Source organism: Nannobrachium achirus (assembly GCF_963921795.1).
Source record: "Nannobrachium achirus genome assembly, chromosome: 3".
Taxonomy (NCBI): domain Eukaryota; kingdom Metazoa; phylum Chordata; class Actinopteri; order Myctophiformes; family Myctophidae; genus Nannobrachium; species Nannobrachium achirus.
Window position 1 is genome coordinate 46,494,151 of NC_137812.1, and position 16,115 is coordinate 46,510,265.

Sequence of the window (16,115 nt, forward strand, 5' to 3'; positions counted from 1 at the left end):
GTATAATCATTAGCATAATATACAGTATGAGCACACCATTGAGCCATTGAAACAGTAGGGTGTTTTTAAATGTTGCCAGGGGGAGCATTCGAGGTAAAGCAGCATCCGTTCTTCACTGAACTGGACTGGAACAGCCTGCTGAGACAGAAAGCAGAGTTCATTCCTCACCTGGAGTCAGAAGAGGACACCAGCTACTTTGACAGTAAGTGTGTGTGTGTGTGTGTGTGTGTGTGTGTGTGTGTGTGTGTGTGTGTGTGTGTGTGTGTGTGTGTGTGTGTGTGCGTGTGCGCGTGTTTGTGCGCGTGTGTGTGCGTGCATGGAGTCAGAAAACCTACATTAAGTTTGCATGGTGCCTGCATAAGTCCAGAATAGAAAACATCATGCCCTTATTCCATTCAGAATGCAAATTTTTTGAGATGTGATTATGTGTCTTGTTCTTGTACTTTCCAATCTCCTCTCTCTCTCTCTCTCTCTCTCTGGCTCTTTCCCTCTCTAAAACTTTTCTTTCTCTCTCTGTACTGTGGATGTTGTTGCTGCCTTACAGTTTGCTTTCTAAATGTTTCTTCCAAGTAATATGTTGATTTGTGTTGTGCTGTTTTTTTTTTTGTCTCGCGGTTTGATTTTTAATTAGATCAATGTTTTATTTTCTTTAGTCTTCTATTTTGATTTCTTTAGTCCTATGTCTTGAGATTTGTTTAGTGACACATTTAGTTTTGGTTTGTCTTTGATTAGGCAAGTCCTATGCTAATGTTATGTTTTGATGGGTCTTGTCCTATGGTTTGATTTGTCTAATCTTATGTTTTGGTCGAGTCATATTTGAGCGGTGGTTACACCGTCTCCTATACGTGGCCGTGTGTGTATGCGTCCGTCCGTGTGTGTGTGCGTGTCTGTATGTAGCCTGCAGGCCTGCAGTACCTTTTATGACCACACATGTTAAGGGAGGGGCGCTGTTGTTCAGGCCAGGCCAGACCAGGCACACACACACACACACACACACACACACACACACACACACACACACACACACACACACACAGGGGGGAAGGGGGGGGGGGGGTAAACCACCGCTCAGTTCACACGGGTGTGATTTTTTTTGTTTTGATTAGTCGTTCTGATTTATCCTTTCTCTTTGTACATTACTGTAAGTCCTTTTTCAAACCATCATGGCATAGGGGTTTTTAATAGTGTTTAATATTATCTCTCCCTCTCTCTCTCTGTCTGTCTCTCTCCTCTCCCAGCCCGTTCAGAGCGTTACCACCACATCAACGTATATGACGAGGATGACACAAATGATGACGAGCCAGTGGAGATCAGACAGTTCTCCTCCTGCTCTCCTCGCTTCAGTAAGGTCAGACATTTGTCTTTCTGACACCCTCTTCTTTTTTGCTCGCTTGCTGCTTCTTTGCAAGTCTGTATGTGGCTCTTGCCCTTTGCCTTTTATTTCTGCTTTTTCCTCAGGTTGTCAACCTGTTGTCTCTGCCATTTTTATTTTTACATTTTCTCACTGGTATGGGTTGTTTTCTTCACCTTATAAGAAAAGGGCAAAGAATATTCACATGCCAGGTTCTTTGACATTAGGAAGGAGGTAAAGCCTTGTAATAGAAATAAAGCCAAAATGTACAGAAACTAGGCAATTCTTTTATATGTTTCAGCTCAGGATGAACGACACCAATTAAGATTAACCATACCATTTATTGCAATGATATATCCATTTATGCAATGATATTGCATCTTAGTTTGGCGATGTAGCTCTGCTGTGATAATCAAATTATCTGCTCGAACATGAGACATAATCTGATATATCACAACCCCCCAGAGCAAAGCATGATATATAGATTACATGCACATAACATTGAACCTTCAGTTACATGATTTAAGATATCACATATCATAATCCATAGAATACAGAACAATCTGTAAACAATACATATTAACATGAGAAACTACATTTTACGGGAGGAGGCCGGGGAGGTGGAGGGATTTTTTAACCCTTACAGCTGCACAACCAGTAGTAACAGCTCAACACCTAGAATGAACATAGAACAGAAAAATAGACTGCTTGAGATGCATTGTGGGTAAGAGGGCGTATGAGAATTAAGCTTGTAGCCAATGAGAATGTGACTGACTGCTCTGTGGGAGTGTGAATGAATTAACTACTTAATAATGAAGAGGGGGTCCGGGGAGATAGCAACAACACATCCTGCCTTCCACAAATAAAATAACTACTGCAGGCTCCATTTCTTTTTGAGAATTGATCTTGGTTCGTCCAAAACACTTTGGTCCCAAACAAGATGTCTACTGGCTGTGGTTAGGGTACTGTATGTAATTAGCTGTGCACCTTCATGCTCCCCAACAGAAGAAATTAGAACTCTACTAAATTGGATGACCTCCATGGCATTTCCTCTAGCGCCACTTTTAGGCCAAAATTGCCACTTGCACACAAGTTTTCTCAAAATCGAATGGGTGGATTGCCATACTTTTAATTCCCCACGGGGAAATTCTTTTTCAGCTTCACCCAACTGAGGGCTGCTCAGATGGTTATGATTAGCACTCGGGGGGTTCGGTGACAGTGATGTTGGGGCTGTTAGAGGTTAAGTGTCTTGCTCAAGAACACTTGGACGTGTGTACTGGGTGTGACGGGGGGCCAACCAGTGACCTTCTGATAACCAGACCCCCTCTAAATGCAGTTTCTTTTTTATTAATAGTACTTTATTTTAGTTTACTTCAAAGCTTTTGTTGTTGTTTAGAATATGTGTTAATCCTTCAGTCTTCTTCTTCTTTCGGCTAATTCCCATCTGGGGTTGCAACAGTGAATCAGCTGTTTCCATCTGCTTCTGTTCTGTCTTCATGCATCCTCCTCAGTCATTCCAGCCACCTCCATATCCTCTCTCACCGTATCCATAAATCTCCTCTTTGGCCTTCCTGTTCTCCTCTTGCCTGGCAGCTCCAGTACATCTTCTGCATTCTTCTCCCAATATACCCCTCATCCCACCTCCGCACATGTCAAAACCACATCTACGGTACCTGGCCTCTTTGTTTTATCCCCCAAACATCTAACCTGGGCTGATCCTCTAATATAGTCATCTCTGATCTTTTCCGTCCTTGTCACTCCTAATTCTGCCAACCTCCAGTTCGGCCTCCTGTCTTTTCGTCGGTGCAACTGTTTCCAAGCCGCACAGCATGGCTGGTCTCACTACCATCTTATACAGTACATCTTCCCTTTCACTCTAGCTTGTACCCTTCTGTCACAAATCCCCCCTGAGTCCTGAAACGTTCCTGCACTCTCTTCTTCACCTCTCTTCTACACTCACCATTACATTGGAGTTAATCCTTCAGTGACTATATAATAGTATATAATATAGTATATACTGGCACTAATAATAACATTCCTTCCTTTTTTTTCTTCTCTTATTTTAACCACTTTGGTTTGCAAGGGGAAGCACTGCCTCTAGGGTCCGCTAGTGAGAATATACTGTGGACTCTCAATCTCGTTTAAACATGCATTGTGTCTTAATTCTCACCACTGGCAGATGACAGATAGTTTCTTTCAGTTCAGCTCTTCAGTAAATGGAATCTTGAATTGATGGGCCCAGCTCAATTACAGCAACACTATAATGGTGGGAAACACTTTTGAATGGTCCTACACAGTGTAAGACCAGGCTATAAAAGGGACCTTTGATTCTCAGTAAGACACTCATAGAATTAAAGTGTCTATTGCATTTGAATGGTCCCACAGTAAACATGACTACAATACTATTTAAAAAAGAACTCATTCACACACTCACACACAAGCATTTACTGTATGGTTGTTATTGTAGATACAAAAATATCCCCTTGTCTAAATTCCATACTGATAATATTAGCGCTGCTTGCATATTTCTTTGTATCTTTCATAAACTTGCAGGTTCATCGCAGCCTGTACAGTACTCAGCCTCAAGACTTTGCTTTCACATTTTATGTTGCACTTAATGAGCCACTACTTTAGTAGTTCTGTGTGTATCTGCGTGTGTCCATGAAAATGACCACACACTGAAACATTACGTTAAACATACTGTAGTTGCTGAATCTGATATGGATTCAGTCCCTCTCTGCACGCATTGCCATATAAAGGTCACACCCATAATAATGCTGGTTTTATGGAGACAGTTCATAATATTAATGCGCATTGTTGATAGCTGGAGATGGAATTGAAAGTAATAAACTATTAAGTAAGTGTCTGTGGATACTGTGTGAACTAGGATTGTTTGTTTTGTACAAGGTCATGTAAATCCTATTCAAGAATGTCAATGTCTGCATATGTATACGATTTAAAGTCACGCTGTAAGATAATAGATGCACAGTGTTTCTCAATGGACTGAGAATTTTCTCTTTTAGATAACACGGTTTGCTACTGTACATATATGCATTTCATCAGAAGTGAGCTTGCAGGGTTGCCTGCAATGCAGGTCCTCTTGGGTAGTCTTGTGTTTCAGTTTCAGTACCTTGGTCAAGGGCACTTTGACAGTGTTATGCCTGATGTATACTTGGCTGCGCACTGCACTGCACACCGAAAATAGACGATTTACAATGTAGATCGTCTATTCTGGTTTGCACGACACCAGCATGCAACCAAGTGTGACTGGCTTTTAATGGGCAGAAGTGATATCTGCCACCCAACAGTTCTCAACTGAAATATGCCTTGCCGTTAGTACAGATAATCAAACCAGCAACCTTCTCATAATTAGTTAGCCTCTCTACCTCCAAGCCAACCACTTCCAGATGAAGTTTTTGGCATTTGATTTCAGCATGGTATTTTCACTTTTTAACCCCTTAAAGTTTACCCCCTATACTTTGTTAACCAGGATCAATACTTGTTCCCCTCCTTTTCCCCCTCTACACCAAATCTATAGGCTATTTGTCGAAAAATGCTGATCTACAAGCTGAATTGGGACGTGAGGGTTTAAATGGTTAACTCATACAGTGCCATCCGGCCACAAGGGGTGCTAGAGTGCCAGAAATTTCTCCATAGACCTTCTTTATAGCTTTCGTCGACCCTCTCCCAACTGGCTTGTGTTTTCACTCCAGTCAATGCTATGGGTGTCGAGAGTAGGAAGCTAGCTGACACGTAGCCAAAATGCTAACCCATCTAGAAGCCCGATCTAAAGCTATTTCAGCCGCAAAAAACGTTCTCTTTGGGTCTGGGGACACAATCCGGAGAAAATCCTGTCTAAAGATGTGATTTATTATTGGAGTGGGCAGCGCGATTTGGCCGTGGATGGCCGAGTCTAAGTCCCGGTCAAGGATGGACGTCTAGACCGGGGCTTCGTTGAGGCCTCCGATAAAATAATTCATTTTATTAAATATCCCGGACATGTTCGGGATAGGCACCCTGGAATACGTCGCGCCGCCTACAATGAACATTCGGTGAACATTGGGGGGGGGTCTAAACTTTATTTTAAACCATTTTCAATTGAATAAATCGTCGGAGCATCTAGCGTCTCTCGTTGGTGAGCGCTGGGGGAGCCGGGACCACCCACGTTGCTCCAAGCAGCTCGGGGTAAGTAAAATAGCAAATAAAAAATTGTTTTTGATCCCGAATATCCCGAACATGTTCGGGATAGGCACTTAAAGGGTTAACATGCATACTCACTTTAGAGTTGAGAGAGCAGCAGTCAACCTCAGACATTTGCTGCTCTGTGTAAAGGCTTATTTCACAGCCCTCAACTGCTGCACACAGGCTAAATCAGTGGTTCCCAAACCTTTTAGCCCGTGACCCAAAAGAGAAATTAGATGTTTGCCCGAGCTTGTAGCAGATCTACAAGCTCACAACACGGCTCGAATCGACACATTGTGAGCTTGTAGATCTGCTACAAGCTCGGTTAACAGTAGATCGGTCTACAAGTCGATCTTGTAGATCGGCTATTTTAACTACTTTTCTAGTTTTCTAATTTATGTCATTTCTTTGATTTCTTCATGAGAATATTGAAAAAAAAAACATGTTTGCTTTTTTGGGATGTTTTTTAAAAATGTTTTGAAATAATAATTAAAAACTAAATGTAGAAAACAAATATTTGTCTGTGACCCACAAATGGGTCCCGACCCAGTGTTTGGGAACCGTGGGCTAAATCATAATCTTTGTTTTCGTCTGTGTCCTCCCCCTCTATGTCTCCCCCTGTAGGTGTACAGCAGTATGGAACAGTTGACTCAGTTGGAACAGAAAGCTCCATCCTCTGTGAACCGAAGGGAACATAAAGGACCCAGGGAGGACAAGGTGACCAAGAGGGAAAGTCTGGGAAGTCTCGGCATGAGGGACAAGAGCTGGAGGACTGGGTCACCTGAAATGTGAGTGGTATTATGTATTGAAAGTGTATGACGTGTGTGTGTGTGTGTGTGTGTGTGTGTGTGTGTGTGTGTGTGTGTGTGTGTGTGTGTGTGTGTGTGTGTGTGAGTTTGTCTAGCTATACTTATGGAGACTAAACGCACGTTCACACAGTCACCTGCAGGGGACCTCTGACAGTGTGGGGACAAAATAGTAGGTCCCCACAACGGTTAGGGTTAGGGTTAGGGTTAGTGTTAAGGTTAGGGTTAGGGTTAGGGGTTAGGTTTAGGGATAGAGGTTAGGGTAAGGCCACAGAACTTGCATAAAAATGAATGGAAGTCTATGTAATGTTCCCACAAGTGATGTAAATATATAGTGTGTGTGCGCGTGCGTGCGTGCGTGCGTGCGTGCGTGCGTGCGTGTGTTTGTGAAAGAGGTGTGCAGCAGTGTGTGCAGCAGTGTAGACATTTTACCATAATGGTTTTCCTACAGCACCTCTAGAAATATGCTGATAAGTGAAAGTTTTCAAACATCATTAAAGTTTGAAAACGTTGAAATTCTTCTATGAGACTCTTAATAGAATTGATAATTTTGTGTCAAAGTCAAATCCGGTGTGTAAAGGCCTATTATGATTACAAGTAGGAGAAGAGTTACTGTATTAGCTTACATGACTCTTTAACATTCTCCTTTGGGAAACACTGGTTCTGTTCTCTCTTCATGGATAATGGATTATGGAAATTAGAATTATACAACAAGAGAGCGCTTTAGTTTCAGGAAAAGAATATCATTAGTAACTGTAGGAGTTTTGAATGTACAGTAGATAAGAACAACATTACTTATACCGGGGCGGCTAGCTGAATGGTTAGGGAGCCCGGCTGGGGAACCAGAGCCCCTGGTTGTCCCAGGTTCGATTCCAGGCCAGCAATGTCGACGTGTGTCCCTGAGCAAGACTCTTAACCCCTAATTGCTCACACGCTCCTTGTGGGCAGCGAACCAGCTGGGTTGGGCTGAAAACCCAGCTGGGTTCCGACCTCGGGAGGAAGTAGGTAACTTTTATTATAAAGCAAAGTTATGGTGTTGCTGTCCCCATTCTCTTGTAGAAGGCATCTGTGGACGTCGTCGGATTATGACTCAGGCCTCCCACCTACTCGTGCAACCTTTTTTTCTTCCCCTGTCAAATATCTCAACCAGCATAATAAAGCAGAAACAGATCTAACAGCAACCAGAACTTGCAACAGGAGCTAACCAGAGAAAAGGATTAAACAGACAATACAACCGTTTTCCTTCATAAAAAAAAAACATGCATCATTTTGTTGACAGAATGGTATGAGATTAAATGTTCTGGGTAAAGCCACCTTGAATGTATGTATTGGCTCAAGGTGGAGGAAATAGTTTCTTATCTCCTGTTATGGAGTATTGTTTGTGATACAGAGAAAAATAGAATAGACGGTAATAACTCCACTATAAATTTAGCATTTTGTGTTCCATTTTGCTAAATGCAAATTGCCACTATGCTATATTCCACTAACAGTTATCATGCCACAATTGTTATTCATCAAGTTATTCTTTAGAACGAAGCTATAGTGGATTATAACATATCTTATACTCTGTGTTTTATAAAAGTTATTGGAAATCAGAATGATAACTTTTAATAATAATAAATCATTTTAGTTGTGTACGGCTGTGTTAACTTTTGATAAATAACTTTAGTTGTGTATGGCTGTGTTCATGTCCCTCTCTTGTAGGAAGCGTTTGTCGTGCTCAGAGTCCCTCTACATGGAAGGAGACTCCAGCCCTCCCCTTGGTGCTCGACGCAGATTCTCTGCCCTGATGGACACTCATCGGTTCGCGTCGCCACTGGAAGGAGATCCAGACCCCCTGTCTCGGCAGACCCCAGTGAAGGCCCGGGGGACGTCCCTGGATGGGTTCAACGTCCCCTCGCCCAGCCTGCTGGAGCAGAGGATCAGTCTGAAAGAGGCCAACGGAGTCGGTGAGGGAAGGAGAAGAGGAAAGGAGGTTGGGGTTGGCAGTGAAGATTGGCACATAGATTGGTTAGGAAACTATGGAGTCTGAAAAGAGACTGAGAGGCAGAGGCAATGAAGCTGGTTGCACACTGCTGCGTTTTGACATATGATTTAGCCACTTATACGCATGCCCCCGACCACTGAAATAAGAATCTCTAAAACAATAGAAAGAAGTAAATGAAAACATTTTAACACTTATGTTGCAATGATTTTTTCTCTTCAATGTCTCGCGTTGCCATGGTTACCATAGACTTCCATGTAATTGTGCAATTGTGTAAAAAGTGCACGCCCATGCCTAGATGGTGCACCACGTGTGTAGATGCTGTTCACAGCTTTCAAACAAAAAAATCCGCTTGGAAATACGTTCAGGCATTCATGATTTATCAGCCATTATGTTTTCTTCAGATGTAAACAAACATGGCTGCCATGTTTGAAGGAATGAGTTGGTATGGGGGTTAAACATGCAATTTCGCGACCGCGATCATGCCTAATACATTTCTGGAGGTCCAAAAAAAAAAATTGAAAAAAAAAAAAACTATTTTTTTTTTCAAAAACGGCCCAAACTCGGGAAACTCGGGGTTGGCACAGCGGTAGTACCAATACAAACTCGGGAAACTCGGGGTTGGCACCATATGTGTTAACACTCATCTTTTATATTATTTAATTATAATCTAAAATATGAACCCTTGTTGTATTAACACTCATCTTTTATATTATTTAATTATAATCTAAAATATGAACCCTTGTTGTAAAAAACTAAAGTTGTCCTTTAAGAGAAGGAGTGACAGAGAGTAAAAGAGAGAGAAAGCACACAATAATAGCTCATTACATTAGATTGCTATCGCTGAGCAAGTAGGCAGGTGAGTAATTTCTAACATTTCAGGTTATAACTTATAACCTGAAATAAGTTATAAGTAAGTGCCACTTTTTCAATGTGTTCATTCCTTCACAGACAAGCCAACTAGAGCAAGGGACACAGTGGGACCTGCCATAGCCACCACGTCGGGCCCAATGGTAGCCAGTCGTGAAGTTGTGGCGCCTCCGCATGACAGCATGGGATCGCGGGCTACAAACGACCTGGTCCTCCGAAGGGCGCGCCACCAGCAACTTTCAGGAGGGGAGGGGGAAAAGCGTAACTCCAGAGCCAAGGTCATCAAATCAGCCTCTGCCACCGCCCTGTCAGTCAGCATACCAGCAGGTACGTGACACTAGAACAACACGTCTTCATGACTATGGGATATTTCTCATATTTTTCCTCTCTTTTTCATGTGTTCTTTCTATCTCCCCTGTCTCTAGTGGAGCAACATGGCGGATACTCCCCGCTTGCAAGCCCCATGTCCCCCCGCTCGCTTTCCTCCAACCCCTCGTCCCGTGACTCTTCCCCCAGCCGAGACTTCTGCCCGACCGTCAGCGCACTGCGCTCCCCCATCACCATCCTTCGCTCTGGGAAGAAATACGGATTCACCCTCAGGGCCATCAGGGTTTACCTTGGAGACAGCGACATCTACAGTGTACATCACATCGTTTGGGTGAGTTGGTTGTTACTGTGTGATAGTGTCGGCTTTGCTAACAGGATGATCAACTTAAGCAAATATGATTGTTTTTAATCATAATGTTTTTCAGGGACCGGCTTTGCAAGCAAACATTTTAACTCTTTTACTGCTTTGAGCGTTAACGCTCGTCCCAATTCTGGCGGTGGCGCAAAGGCAATACGAACGCTCGTTCTTTACCTTGTTTGAGCACTGTAAGCTGATGAGGGGTCGCGCGGGTGTGTACAGTAAAAAAACATCTCCCGTAACGCTGCTCTCAAATTTCCACCACACGTAAACATCAATGGAGTCCCAAATCACTTCCTGGCTGTATTCTGTGGACCTGATCTAGAGAATGCATTTCTACGCTCTGAACGAGGGAAAGAGGGGAGGGCAATTTCACATTCATTCCTTGCATAAGGCTTCCCCCTGCCGTCAGTTTGGCTACAGTACAGATATATGTGTCCATTGAAAACGATTATGTTTGGAAATAATCCATAGATAATTATCGCAAAGGTAAGCTACTTTTTGATGGCACCGGCACAAATAAATAAATAATAAATATGGCAGTAGAACTGTTAACATGAACATCCTTAAATAGTAGTAAAGAATGTGGAGTATGTTGGAATGAGAGCTGCTGAAAAGAAGGCCACGTGGTCTCTTAGCAGCAGAAGGTACAGTTTTCATCCTCTAACCCATTTTGAAAGGTGTAGATTCTCTGCATTCACTGCATTCTCTTGCTTTAATTTGAAAATCTAAACAGTTATAATTGATTTAATGATTCAAGGCCATGAGAATTCCTGTATTGACACTACAATGTTATGCTTATGTCTCTGGTTCAATGGTAGCACGTGGAGGGCGGAGGCCCCGCTCAGGAAGCAGGCCTTTGTGCTGGTGACCTCATCACCCATGTCAATGGAGAGTCTGTCCATGGTCTGGTCCACACCGAAGTCGTAGAACTCATTCTCAAGGTAAGGAATATGCACATTGTATGTATATAGTACACATAGTAACTTTCAGGGTGTGCCCTGTATCCCTCTTCTTCTTTTTCTTTTTTTCATTAGAAATTGGGCGTGACGTGTACATTATTTTTCATGTCTTGCAGAGTGGGAACAAGGTGACAGTGACCACCACGCCTTTTGAGAACACGTCCATCAAGTTGGGTCCAGCTCGCAAGGCCAGCTACAAGGGTAAGATGGCTCGGCGAAACAAGAGGACCATATCCAAGGACGGACAGGAAAGGTAGGATTTTGTGTCCCACACTGTTACTTGTTGCCGTTAATGATGTCACAGCAAGCCTCACGTAACAAAAAATCTGGTTTATACCATTTTCTTAAGCACACTCCATGATGCTTGCACCATAACTGACAACATTGAAAGGTTTCAACAATCTCATTTGTCTTCTTCCCATTGTCTCTCCCCTGGCAGTAAGAAGCGTAACTCCTTGTTCCGTAAAATCACAAAGCAGTCCAACCTGCTCCACACCAGCCGCAGCCTGTCCTCCCTGAACCGCTCTCTCTCATCCAGTGAGAGTCTGCCTGGCTCGCCCACACACAGCTTGTCAGCCCGTTCCCCCACACAGGGCTACCGATCCACACCGGAGTCCTCCTCGTATCTGGGTAGGCACGGCTGGTGACCTTGCACATACAGTATGCACTGTATCACATCAGAAACTACTGCCTTGAGGTCAACCTACATCACTAGTTCTCAAACGTTTTAATTTCAAGGACCCCATAACTCAAGAGAGTGTACAAATGGAACCAAATGGAGTCTTAAGGGTCCATTTGGCTCCATTTGTACAATCTGTTACAGACTGTTACAGTTAAGGGACCATTTGGTTCTCATCAATCATTTAGCTGGAGAACCCCTGTAACCAGTGTTGTACCCGAACGCGTTCAATGAACGATCGTTCATGAACAAGTTCATATTTTGGGCGAACGTGAACTGAACAAGTTCATTCTGACGTTCCGTGAACGGCGCTCGTCGGGCCGTTTGTGTGGTGTCCGCGGTCGTCTGTCCTCTCGTCTTTCTAAAAACCTAAAATACAAACAAATGTTTGCCCTATACATTACTGTGTGTTGCGTTGAATTACATTTTGACATGGGCTGATGAGGACCGTTTTTTATCTTTTGGAGCGGTGCTCCGGTAAGGCTGATGCTGATGAATGGCAGGGGGAAAACACACACACACACATAGTTGGTGGCAGTCTGACAGCTTACAGTATATGCTAAGATGGCTCAGTCTTAATTTCACATCTAATGTACCTACCTGTGCCTACTAGTTTAAATTGTTGTTACATTAAAATATGTTTCTTTCATATTACTTTTCAGCAGAAAAGTCACTGTAGGCAGCGTTTTTCCTTCACAAAAAGTGCCTAGTCTGAACAAGGTTATCAAGCTTACATCATACAAAATATGCTACATACTGTAGGACCTACAGTGTAGGTCAAGGGACTTCAGCAGGGGGTCCGGGACCCCTAGGGGGTCCTCAGAGTTACTACAGGTGGCCCTCCAAATCTTTGTGTGATAGAAACTCTTTTTCTCCTTTTTTATATTAAACACTTGAACCCTAGTGTCCATTTTCTGATACCTTTAGCCAAAAATAGCAGATCTACAAGCTCACAAAGCCTCATGCTGCGAGGATTGGCTATTTTTGGCAAAGAGCTTTGGTGTAGAGGGGGAAAAAAAGAAGACTAAGTACAGAGTGAAAGTTCAAATGTATTAAGTATTGAAGGTTCAAGTGGTTAAATATGAAACTATATGGAATCTATGAAAAGGTTGTGGGGGTCCCTGCTTCATCTCTCTCTCAACTAAGGTGTCCTTGGCCTGAAAACGTTGAAGACCCCTGCTGTAGGTACTTGTGCAGTAGCTGCTGATAGTGATTATATCATCTTTTTCACCTTGTTCTCTACTCTCCTCCAGGTGCGTCTCCCCAGAGCAGCTCCCCAGCCTCCAGCACCCCCAACTCCCCTGCAGCCTCCCAGCACATGAGGCCCAGCTCCCTCCATGGCCTCTCCCCAAAACTCCACCGTCAGTACCGCTCCGCCCGCTGCAAGTCTGCTGGCAACATCCCCCTGTCCCCGCTGGCCCACACTCCCTCTCCCATCCAGTCCTCTCCTCCACCGTTACCGGGCCATACTGTAGGGAGCTCCAATACCACCCAGACCTTCCCTGCTAAGCTTCACTCCTCACCCCCGGTGGTCCATTCCAGGCCCAAGAGCGCCGAGCCCCCTCGCTCCCCTCTTCTCAAGCGGGTCCAGTCTGCAGAGAAACTTGGCTCGCCTCTGACCCAGTCCAGTTCTACGGGGGGACTGGGGGGACCACTGAGGAAGCACAGCCTGGAGATGCAACACGCAGACTACCGTAAAGACTCCTTCCTCTGTGAAATGGGACTCCAGAGCCTGCTTGAGACTGAGGGGGAAAACCTGCCTTCTAACCCCCCACCGCTGCACTCCTCCCTGGCCTCCCCATCCCACTCAACTGCTCCGGAGACTGGTGTGCTCAAACCTGTGAGGAGGCTTGGCCGGCAGGAGTCGCCACTGAGCAGGGAAGCGCTGCTCGCTGGAAGAGAAAGGGAGAAGGAAAGAGAGAGGGAGAGGGAGATGGAAAGAGAGAAGGATAGGGAGATGGAAAGGGAGAGAGAGAGAGAGAAGGAAAGGGAGAGAGAGGGGGAGAAAGAATATAAAGCGACAGTTGCAGAGAAATCCCCAAGTCGAGGCGGAGCCATGGAGAGCCAGTCTTCCTTACCTGGAAAATCTCTTAGAAGTGCCCCGAGTTCCCCACTTGGTCAAACCTTCAAACTTCATTCCCCAAGTAGAGACGCTTTGAGAACTACAACTCCGAGCACGCCCACCAAAACAACAGAACATGTTGGTGGCCTGAAGGGGCCTGACAACATCCCCCAAGTTCAAACAGTCTCATCTCCTAAACGTCAGGAACCCAAAACAGTCTGGAGCATGTTTTCTTATATGAAAGATCCCCAGGTAGGGGACAGTAAGAGTTGTACAAGTCAGACATGCCTGCCCTGTGGTGTTCTAGGCAAAATCACAACCCCTGCAGTTGATAAAGGTACCGTACAGGGCCTGGCAATGAGCATAAACAAATCATTTAAACCATCGGTTATGGGGGAGAGTCTGAGAAAGAGTGGTGTTGAGAGCAATGATGCTAGAACTTCAGACCTCGGCTCTAAAAGCCCTAAACTCCCGTCCAGGGTCCTTGCACCTGTTGTCCCTCCCCATGGACAGCCTCTCTCCCTCGGAAAGGTCAGGCAGGGCCTGGGGCCTGTTAACTGCTACCGAGGCACTCTGGACTGGGAGGACAAGTGTCGACTGGAAGTGGTGGAGGAGCACTCACCTTCCCCGTCTCCATCCCCCACGGGAGTTACCCCCTCACTCTGCGGACCCTCCCTCTGTAAGTCCCGGCCTGTCTCCCCCGGTGACAAGACGAGCTTTGTCACCCAGCTAACCGCTGTGGCCAAAAATGTCCTTGGGCCAATGAAACTATACCAGGATGGAGCAAAGAACAAAGATCAGCAGGCCAAGACGGTGGAGGAGAAGCAGAGTAGTTCAGCAGGAAAGGGGGAGGCTTCCTCCGGAGGCAGAGCAGTTGGCGGGCCTGCAGTTGTAACCCAAAGTCCTGTTAGCTCACTGCGAGAGAAGGCTGCCACAGGTAGTAGCCCCCAAAAGATGTGATCCCATGCGGTAGATAAGGGAAAAAGATTGGGAATAAAAATGCCTTTCAGAAGAACAATGCAGCATAAGTGAAGCACTTAAAAAAGAGCATGAACATTCCAATTGTATAAGAAATAAGGTATTTATTGACTCCAAAAACAGGAGTAAAGGAAAAAAAAAGTCTGCGTATTGTTGTTTTCTATTGTAAAGTACTATTTAATAAGAAGGCACCCCATGTTATGTAAAAGTCTATATCAGATGTATGTGTGTGTGGGTGGGTGTATGTGGGAATGCGTGTCATATGGTATGTATGTATGTAATGTACTGTATGTATAATAGATGCAAAACGGTCAACAAGTGCTTTACTGATCAAAACATGCTGAATACTGTGAATACCAAATCCAGTCACTCAATTTTGAATTTCAGCCACTCTTTTATTTTTCCTGCCAATCAGAGGAAACCATTTAAACCTTTCATTTACCAGCCAATGATTTAAATGCAGATGATCGACTGAGACTGCATTCACTTAAAACAAAACAAAGCGGTTATCTTTCTGTGAGTTGATTTGCATAGTCAGCAGTCGACGCGTTCTGTCAGTGAATGTCCCGCCATCAAGTAAAGTCTTCCTGTCATTCTTGGTGTATGACTCGAAGCGGCTGTAAGCCACCAATGGGTCTATTTCTGGGGGCTATTTGAAGGCCATGGCCTGTTCTAGGGTAAATCTGGGCTGACTGAGGCTTGGGCTTAGCCCTTATCTCTGCCACACAGGAGAGCCACCAGAGGACTGCTCTCTCTCACTCTGCTTTTTCCTACAGCTTTTCACACACATACAGGCACACACCCACTCACACATGTAGAGTACCATAGGAGGTAGTGATGTTGGTATGCATGTTCATGGTCTGTGAATTGGTGTGTGTGTGTGTGTGTGTGTGTGTGTGTGTGTGTGTGTGTGTGTGTGTGTGTGTGTGTGTGTGTGTGTGTGTGTGTGTGTGTGTGTGTGTGTGAAGTATGTACCGTATGTGTGCACGCGTGCAGCTGGATTATGATACTCAGTCAAATCAGCAAGGATGTACAATAAAAACTAGACTGGAAATAAATGGACAGCATTCAGTGTCTAATAGCATTTACATATTTTTGCCACATGGAAGAAAAACCTCTGCTACTCTTATTATCAATGGCACAGCAAATATTGCTAGGATAGATACTTGTAAAAACTGGACAGAAAATAGATATTTGTGCTAGGCAGGCATGTGTACAGGAAACCTGTGTATTGATCTGAACCTAAAGGGGAAAGCAGGCCGTCATGGATGTAGCATAACTTGCTTATAAAAGGGCTGAGTGGATAAGATAGGGCTGTAGAGTCAGGTATGTTTAGTGCTGTTATTCTGTATCACAATTAAACCTGCTATCTGTAATCAAACTGTGTTATTAGGCTCTATACAGTGGATATAGATCATACTATCTATTTTATGCTAATTTGTAATCTTTGAGTAAAGGATTTGCTATCAAATACATTCAGCAAGAAATTAAAGGAAAGACAGGCCTACAGTGTGACGGAATCCCTCTTTCACATTCATCTCAGTTCACAATTACTA

The 16,115-nt window shown here is 44.2% G+C and overlaps 1 protein-coding gene across 1 annotated transcript in view; it reads left to right on the plus strand.

Annotated features, from left to right (window-relative positions):
- The window catches only part of mast1a (microtubule associated serine/threonine kinase 1a), a gene marked incomplete at both ends in the record, with an annotated part of 79,480 nt that extends 64,939 nt beyond the window's left edge, over positions 1 to 14,541 (plus strand). Inside the window, 11 exons of the mRNA XM_080722638.1 lie at positions 80 to 202; positions 1,239 to 1,348; positions 6,158 to 6,321; positions 8,044 to 8,288; positions 9,275 to 9,520; positions 9,619 to 9,851; positions 10,700 to 10,822; positions 10,957 to 11,093; positions 11,280 to 11,470; positions 12,773 to 13,492; positions 13,889 to 14,541. Coding sequence (XP_080578764.1) covers positions 80 to 202; positions 1,239 to 1,348; positions 6,158 to 6,321; positions 8,044 to 8,288; positions 9,275 to 9,520; positions 9,619 to 9,851; positions 10,700 to 10,822; positions 10,957 to 11,093; positions 11,280 to 11,470; positions 12,773 to 13,492; positions 13,889 to 14,541 — 2,945 coding nt within the window. The remainder of the gene's footprint in view (positions 1 to 79; positions 203 to 1,238; positions 1,349 to 6,157; positions 6,322 to 8,043; positions 8,289 to 9,274; positions 9,521 to 9,618; positions 9,852 to 10,699; positions 10,823 to 10,956; positions 11,094 to 11,279; positions 11,471 to 12,772; positions 13,493 to 13,888) is intronic.
- Between the last annotated feature and the right edge of the window lie 1,574 nt (positions 14,542 to 16,115).